The sequence below is a fragment of the Cryptomeria japonica genome, chromosome 5 (assembly GCF_030272615.1).
Source record: "Cryptomeria japonica chromosome 5, Sugi_1.0, whole genome shotgun sequence".
Taxonomy (NCBI): Eukaryota; Viridiplantae; Streptophyta; class Pinopsida; order Cupressales; family Cupressaceae; genus Cryptomeria; species Cryptomeria japonica.
The window spans coordinates 484,510,771-484,520,100 of record NC_081409.1 but is presented as its reverse complement, the minus strand read 5'-3'; the positions used below and the strand labels follow the sequence as shown (position 1 = coordinate 484,520,100).

The 9,330-nt window shown below is 35.8% G+C and overlaps 1 protein-coding gene across 3 annotated transcripts in view; it reads left to right on the top strand.

Annotated features, from left to right (window-relative positions):
• Nucleotides 1–340: 340 nt before the first annotated feature.
• LOC131030759 (uncharacterized) overlaps nucleotides 341–9,330 on the top strand; it is a 167,615-nt gene continuing 158,625 nt past the window's right edge. For 2 of the 3 annotated variants that reach the window (XM_057961669.2, XM_057961671.2), the window contains exon 1: nucleotides 341–652. In XM_057961669.2, coding sequence (XP_057817652.1) covers nucleotides 593–652 — 60 coding nt within the window. In that variant the 5' untranslated portion in view covers nucleotides 341–592. The remainder of the gene's footprint in view (nucleotides 653–9,330) is intronic. The other variant, XM_057961672.2, reaches the window with a different exon arrangement.

The window sequence follows — 9,330 nt, the reverse complement described above, 5'->3', positions numbered from 1 at the left end:
AATTATACTTTTGATAGAGTATTGATTATAAAAAACATCATGCTATACTATACCATATTTGATGGGATCCCACGAAAAAACTATGTTCCTAAAAGAACAATACCTTTATACATTATACTGAGGTGTGAAAAAATATTCATTAAACAATGTCTAAAACAATTAGTTGTATCTTTGACATGCATATCAGATCAAGCGCCACAAATAAGATCCATGCTTGTAGTAAAAAATGACCCCTCACAAAATTGACATATTATTTTAATTTAAAAAGAAATCTGCATTATATACTCCCCAGACTGAATTAATTAATCTGAATTGATCTATGCCGTGATAGTTGCGTTTATTCAATCAGACTTGGGTAAAGTTTATTTTCCATTATACGGGTGGACAATACTTTTCAAATTTTTATAAGCACGGGATTTGGTGGAATAGATGGCGCGTCACAAATAGAGCAGGCCATTCGTATAACGTTTTCCTTAGTGCGAGCTTTTTGGATCATGGTTACAGTGAAAGTGAAAAGCGATAAACCAGAAATTAAAATGTTATCAAGGGAAAGCTCATGTTAATCAATCCAGACTGCCATTATTAGAGCAGAATGGAAATCGTGAGTGCCTGCGAGGAAGCGGAGGAAATGATATTTACTAATGCCCAAAAGGTGCTCCTGAACAATTTAATTTACTTCAATTGTGCACTTTACGTGATCCTAACGGATTTTAAATCCTTGTTTTTCAAATCACAGTTGAGGCAATTTGCATGCCAAGAAAGATTATATGCTTCTTTATATAATTTCTTCCTTCCTGTATGATTGCATGTTATCTTTTGAATTTGAATTTCGAGGGAAGCACATAATTTCATTGCATGCGATATGTCCGATTTACTAGCTTTGTATGATTGAACCTTGTATCCTTTGATTTTATCTAAATATAGCCCGATTGCCATTACGATAAGTAGAAGGAAAGTCAGTTAAGCTCTTAGCTGGATGTTCTCTTTTAAGTTGAGTATTTATTAAAATTTCGTTGAATGAAAAAAATAGCACTGCATGCCGATTCGATTCAACTACCTGTTTTCCCCAGTCTATAAGAAGCATATATTACATCTCAACAGTTTTGATTCAGTCTACCAGTTTCAGTACCCAAATGACATCACCGTGAGGGAGTGGCCTTAAGTACATTTCGCTGGCAAATTAGGGGTAATATATAACCCTCATATCTATCATCTGAGTTAGAAGGATCTCTCTCTCACACAGTGCAGATCTCAAGGGACATATCTCAACTGGCTTCCTAACAAAATAAAAAAATGTAGAAAAATATTCTTATATTAAATAACAAATATGTAAGTATTTGAAACAGTAGAAGATACAAGTCACATTACATTTGAATGTTTAATGGTGCTATTAACTGTTGAGGCTCATAAATTTAGCAATGCTGTTAATGCTTTTTTTGTTTCTCATCCATCTCATATCAGGTTCTTCAGTCGTAAGTGCTCAGCAATAGCCCATGACAACTTTTAAATAAAATCTGTAGAACACTTGGTAGCTGCAAGTAATACCTGATATCCTGTTTTCATCATGTTTCTGTGTATGGGAGGAACAGATTACTGAAAGGCAACCATTGTCCTTAAATCTTCCTAAGTGAGGTAGACTATCAACCCTCTTCAAGAAGGATATATGTTTGTCACCCTTCCAAAATCTCATAAATATGACGAAGTAACCTTAAAATCATTGTTCTGGCAAGATCTCTTAGTGTGTTACAAAATGTTTCAAGTTAAATGTTTCAAGATTTTTGGAAGATTTATCTGCTTACCAATCACATGTTACCTGTCTAGTGATAATTGTTAATATGGAAATAAAAGACCATGTAAATGAGTTTATGTCTTTCGTTCCCACGGCCTTCCTACTATCGACCTTAGACATAGCAAAGAGAGATCATCAAATTGTTTCAGGATTACCTCCTAAGGAAGCCCCTTGATACACCCTAAAGGAACACTATGAATAGATTAAATCAAGCGGAGCTTACCTATTATTGCCTTTTGATGGAGAGGGCAAATTCAACTTACAAGCGATTGAGTATGGTTCCCAGCAGAGGCTCTATGCTGTTCGAACCTGGGATCTCTAGCAGTGTAATATGGATATCTTCTACCATTTAGAGTTTTCAATGTCTTGCTTGTGTAGAGCTTTGGTGGACGACAAGACAAAAGCCACTGTTGGAACAAGAGCTTTTTCCAACAGATTTGGAGGTGACTGTCACTGTTGGAACAAGAGCTTTTTCCAATAGATTTGGAGGTGACTGTCCCACTAAGCCTAAATATCCTTCCAATCGTTTCAGGATAATGAAAACATCTCCTGATTTAGTTCGTGTATAGAGTTTGATACCAGCATCTCTTAAAGCTTCTGCTAACATCGAAACCATACTTCAATCTGAAAATTAGAACTCTCAACTCTGACAGAACTAGACCAATTTTTTGCACCTTTCTCTTGGTATACCAGCAACTGGAGATAGCAGATTTAAATTGATCATCCAGGTTTATACAAGTAGCATTCATAGAAGACAATGTTAATGTTATTATAGCTAATGGTCGGATTCCTTCAGGCCGACATAGATAATATAAAGGTTGAGATAATATAATTATATTATAATTAGTGTGATAATATAATTATATTATTATAATATAGTGATAATACAATTATTGATATTATAATAATTATATTGATGATACAATTATTGTGATTGATAATATAATAATTATATTAATAATATAATAATTATATTATTATTGTAAGATAATAATATTAAATTATTATGTGATAATTATATTATTATTGTGAGATGATATAACTATATTATTATGTAATAATATAATTATTAAAATAATAGGGTCACATGTGGAGTGTGGTGACCCCTGGTGAAAAGTCACCTCTTGCATATATAATGAGATATGTGATCTCATTCAATAAGGTATAATAACAATGGAATACGATTGTAGATTGACATACCAAGATGCTCGGGGGAGACAATTGGGAATTGTCTATGGTTGGGAGGGAAAATCATTGCTTGTGGTTAAACGAGCATTTAAAATTCAACATGGTATCAGAGCTGGTTCTCTACTAGACCTCTGAGGTTTTAGAAATATTTCATGGCTGGTGGAAAGGGATGGAAATTGGTTTGGAGTCAATTCAACATGAAGAATATTGTCGGGCGAAATACTTTCGTAACATATATATTCCTGGTCTTCATATGAGTTGTAGTGATCACTATTGAAACCACCGGATGTGATTCTTTGCAAAAGCCGAGACAGATTCGCGAGCAAGGGATAAAAGACAATAGAAATGATTTCCTTCCAAACATCATGTTCTCTCCCTTCTGAATTTTCTATCGAACAAAATGAGCTGAAAAACACGGTATTCAATGGATATGAGTACATACACATATATCAGATAAGGTCGTCTGTATATCGTACTCCATAGACAAGCGAGGCATTATTATATTACCGCTAGCGATTATACTGTCAGCGGATCGAATAGGAGGATATGTGCGATGCATCAAAGGAGCAATTATATTTCAGCATTTCTTCCTTCGAGAACCTCATAGAGTTGGAGACAGAAAAGACAATATACAGGAGGATCCAAAAAAAGAAAGATGATCGATCCAGTAACATAGGGAGTGCCACCGAGTCATGTATTATAGTGTATACTAGCATTTGCTATCAGATAATAAGGTTATTATATTCAGAATATGATATTTGCTCCATGGAGTATTAATATTGACATCCACGTTTATTAAGGTCTGAGTAATATTTGTCGATATTATAGAAACTTATATCCGCCGTCTATTTAATAATGATTCATATTTATTTGGGAGGAGTGATGTTGCACATTGAGGAGGAATCGATTTGAAGCAAGGAAATAAATTAAAAGCCTGATAAATAGAAAGTCGTGGGAATAATAATCTATTAGCGAATAGTTTGAACAAATTCCCATGAGGGCATATTATTTATATCGAAGGCTCCAACCTTCCGGGTTTGCGAAGTATTTTGAATGTTATTTTTAAAGGTTGAAACATTCCCTTCGGAAGAAATAATTGTATGGTCTGACTCTGCTAATTATCGTGGGAAGGCATTCTACAGGCATCGGTTCTTCCTTTCATTCTGCAGGATATCATTCTTGGCACAGGTTTCAGATTGATTATCAAAAGAGTTACTGTTAAGAAACCCTGGAATTATTGTCGTAAGCTTGGTGAATAGTTTTGGTGCATAGTTTGTGTGGAATAAACTCCAAGTCAAATCAAGGGAGTCCATTGTTGCAGGTGGGATAGTGACTTCCTTTCTTTGCCTTTGTCTTACGACAGGGCAAAGCCCGAGTTCGATGCAAATAGAGGCAATGGGAGCATGAACCATATACAGGCGCTGCAGGCAGAAAAACCATTCAAGTTCAGCATATTCACATAACAGGGGATATTGAAGTATCGGGCCTGAAGAAATAAAGATTCGAAGCGGTCACAGGAAAGGGCATTCATTAAGGGCTATCTTTCAACAGATGAAGCCGAAATAATATCAGGAAACGCTGAAGTAGACAGCCTCGAGAGATATTGATGCTTGCGCCCAGAATACAAGCACCAAACGGATATCGTGCCTATTCAAAGTCGGACAGAGAATGCATTGGAACCGTATGTAAAATATTTCCTTTCCATTTCAATAAAGATTATGATATAAATGCCCAGCCATGTGGCTATCAAGTGCGAGGTAAGGTTTCTACTAGCATTTTCAAATGGGCTGCAAACTTGCACCTGGGATTAAAGATCAATGCTTTGTTCGATCTGGTGAATTAGTATGAGAAGACTTTATTGTGTCTCTCCAGATTCTTCTATGATATACACCGTGTCTTGATACGCCTTGTTGCTATGGTGGGGTACTGATATGTAGCCAAATTCACATTATCAGAAGGGGCTTGGATGTGGTTGTTGGAACTCCTGCTCGCATAATTGATCTAATGAATCAAGGTTCTATAATTTTGTCGGATGTTCAATTTATTGTGTTGGATGAGGCCGATCAGATTCTTGCTGTTGTCTTTGACCAGGATGTTGAGGTTATTATGCAGTGTCTGCCCAAAAAAATAAAAATGCGACAGAATATGTTGAGGTTATTATGCAGTGATTGCCTTCCTGGATACATAATCATTCAAGGAAGGAAGAACTTGATAACTGCTATCATGAGATTGAGTTGGTGGTTGGAGATGTTTCTTCGAAAAGGAAGAATTAACATTCAGAGGGAGCCTGACATTTCAGCTTCAGAGGGAGCAGCTAAGAGGATGTGCTTTGGTTGACATCTGAGGATCTTGGTCATATTGGTTCAGAGGGAGTGGACCATGCCGATATAGTTTCTTTACTGATCAGTCAGAGGATTATGATTCATGGGATGGAGTCCCATGAATGTAGGATGGAGGCCTTTATGCTGACTCGTAGGTCGTGATATTCCTGAATAGATGGATACTTGATGAGCTTGGGACTCACCAAGTGTGATGCAAACTCCAACCTTGTATTTCATAATAGGACAAAGCATGTGGAAATCCAATATCACTATATTAGAGATATGGTGCAAAGGAATGCTATTCAACTGAGACACATTAGCACTGATGAGTAGACGACATATATTCTCACCAAGCCTCTCTCCAGGATAAAGTTTGTGTACTTTCGAGATAAGCTTGGTATGTTGGAAAATGAAGCCCTAGCTGAGATTGAGTCTCAACATTATTGATATATATTTATATTTTATACTAATGCATTCTTCTCTTTGAGAGAGAAGTTTAAAGTGTAAACTCTTGTTAATGCATTTTTCCTTGAGAGAGACTTGAGGTGTAAGCCCTTATCTCCACCCTCTGATATGGTTCATGGTGGATGCCATGTGTGTGATGCCATGACAACACCACGTGAGAGAGTCTGTGGTGATTTTCTTGTACTTGTGTGTTTACCCTCTGGATGAGCCATGGTGAATATCATTGTGAGGTGACGATCTCACAATGATGAACACTTGTGCTTCTTACCATCATTGTGAGGTGACGATCTCACAATAATGGTTGATATCTCGTAAGGTGATATCTATGGATAAGCCATCATGGTGGATACCACGTGAGGTGATATCTATGGATAAGCCATAACGGTGGATATTACATGAGGAGATGTTTATATATAAGTCATAATGGTGGATATCACGTGAGGTGATACATATGGATAAGCCATGATGGTTGATATCACAAAGAGGTGATACCTTTCCTTTCCACATATGAACGTAGCCATTGTGGTCAATCATTACAATAATGGTTGATATCACAGTGAGGTGATATCTATTCTTTCACCATTCATGGGAGTAGCCATGGTGGTTGTGTTCATTTGTATTTCCACTCATGGGTGTAGCCATGATGGATCCACCCTATGGGAGTAGCCATGGTAGATGTCACTATGTGACTCAGATATCAAGAAGGATTCCTCCCTAGCTAAGAGGGAGTGTTGATGTTTATAGCTAAATTTGAATCCTTGTTTAGGTTGACCAAATGAAGAAGTGCTTCATTAAATATAAATTCGAGAAGGATTCCTCCCTAGCTAAGAGGGAGTGTTAATGTTATTACAGCTATGGTTGGATTCCTTTAGGCCGACATAGATAACATAAAGGTTGAGATAATATAATTATATTCTAATTAGTATGGTAATATAATTATATTACTATAATATTGTTATAATATAATTATTGATATTATAATAATTATATTGATGATACAATTATTGTGATTGATAATATAATTATTATATTATTATTGTAAGATAATAATATTATATTATTACGTGATAATTATATTATTCTTATGAGATGATATAACTATATTATTATGTAATAATATAATAATTAAATTAATAGGGTCACATGTGAAGTGTGGCGACCCTTGGTGAAAAGTCACCTCTCGCATATATAATGAGATATGTGATCTCATTCAATAAAGTATAATAACAACGGAATACAATTGCAAATTGACATACCAGGATGCTCGGGGGAGACAATTGGGAATTGTTTATGGTTGGGAGGGCAAATCATTGCCTGTGGTTAAACGAGCATTTAAAATTCAATAGACAAAATACCAAAAAGTGAACCAAGTAAAACTAGTAATATCTCCAATTCTATCGACGTCCAAGCAAGGATGTTAAGCTGGATTTATGATCATTCTATGCGCAACATTTTAATCACGCCCCAGTCAAATCAAGATAGCAACTCATGTAGGTATATTAGCAGCAATACTCTTTTCTGTCTGATATGGTGTGATAACATTTGGGTAGTCTCCACTTAATTGTTCAGAACATATTTTCCTTAGTTTGGATTCACACTGAGCAACACAGATTAGACAATATAAATTCTCGTTATAATTATACAGAACCAACAAACAACGATTCAAGGATAACACCAGCAATAACCATCGCCACAAACATAGTCCCTCATTCCAATACCACTGTAAGATACCAAGCTTGCAAAAATACTCCCAATGCTCGATTTCCAAATTAATTTTCCAAATATAACAACTGAGTACATACAGATAATTCAAAAACAACTGGTTCATAATATAATCAATCCTTCCATTCATGAAATCATTTGGATTACAATTTTTTATTAGACGCATCACTAGCCAGTCATGCCCTATATATCTTAGTTGCAAAAATGGTAAATGAAAAGAAGTGGGTGATGCCGATGATAAGCTCCTACCTAACCCCCCCCACTTTGGGGCCTACAACTTTGAATAGGGGGTGATATTACGTAGTTTTGTTGAAAATGCCCACCAAAATAATAGCCCCCATAGAATAGGCCCACCCTCCTTGCTAAAAAGGCTTGGATACAACAAATACACATTTGTGAATATGGGAAACAAATAATTAGAGTTGTGCGATTGACAAAATTGAAGGCAAGAAAGCTTGTGTTCTAAAATACCCGTTTTTAGCTCCTTGAATTTGGAAGTGTTCTGTGTATGCCCCTGAATTGAATTCTGTGAATCTCCAAAATACTTCAGACTCGTCACTCTGTTCATATAGTGGCCACAATGATGAGTTGTGATTAGGAACACATTAGTTTGCATTAGAAGGCGCAAACTTACAATTTCTAATGCCCGTCCAAGTGCGAATTGCCACTATCCAATCTCCACAAAAATGTGCTTGACTATTGTAGCCGCTCTGGTGATGATGAATCGAAATGATATACAAATGGCTCCTCCAATTCTGTTGCCAACATAGATGAAGCTTCAACTCACATCGAGCTCCCCTCAATTATTATTTTCATCAGATTAGTGAAAAGGTCCTTATGTTTGCAGAAGAGAAATCAGTTCCAATAAGTGTTTGTGACTTTGTATTTGGCTCTCACAATATTAATACTGCCGGCTACCGTTGTTTCTTATTATTCTTGAACTGCATATAACTAAGCCGACAAATTGTAATGTCCCCACTTTGAAATAAAATTTAATAATAAATCATAATAATAAAATTAAAATTAAAATACAAAAGAATACAATTAAATATAATTAAATTTTAATTAAGTTAATGAATGTTCAAAGACCTGAAATGAAAAGTTGTGACTCCCTCAAACATGAGATATAAAAGGGAGAAGAGAACCTCATTTGAGGGGATAATCTGGGGAATCAGTGTTAAAATTTATAACCAGAAAGTTAAAACTAAGAATCTGAAACAAGAATTTACACAAGAACACAAAACACAAAAGTTTATCCTGGGAAAACCCTCCACCTGAGGGTGAAAACCCAGCCACACAAAATCGAACTTTATTATCAACACCAATTTGATACAATGCTTTCACACTAGCACCAATTGTTGCCACTTTAACAATCACAGAATAATAAAATAAAACTTCTAAAGAATGGCTACTACCATTCATATTACAAATATCCTTTTCAACATATAGCAATCACTCATCAATCATATACACATAGATTATATAAAAGTTGGAACAATTCGCTGAAGCTGCAGAGATCGTATTCTTCGAACCTCTTCTAGACTGAGGATCAAAAATATAAATAAAATGTCTTTCTTTAAGAAAAACGCTATACACTACTCCAGCTCGATACACCGCAACCATTACGGAAGAAGATGTGCATGGGAAGGATGAAAGCGGTAAAACAAAAACACCACAACTCAGCATTAGTTACAAAATAACTCGAAACTCCTCTCCACCGACAAATGACACCTGTTCCATGACACGCAAGAGTCTCACACACCGACAGAGGGCAATATGAATGAAGTCGTGAAATAATATCTACCCGCAAGAAATAGAAAATGGATCGCAGAAGATACACGGTAT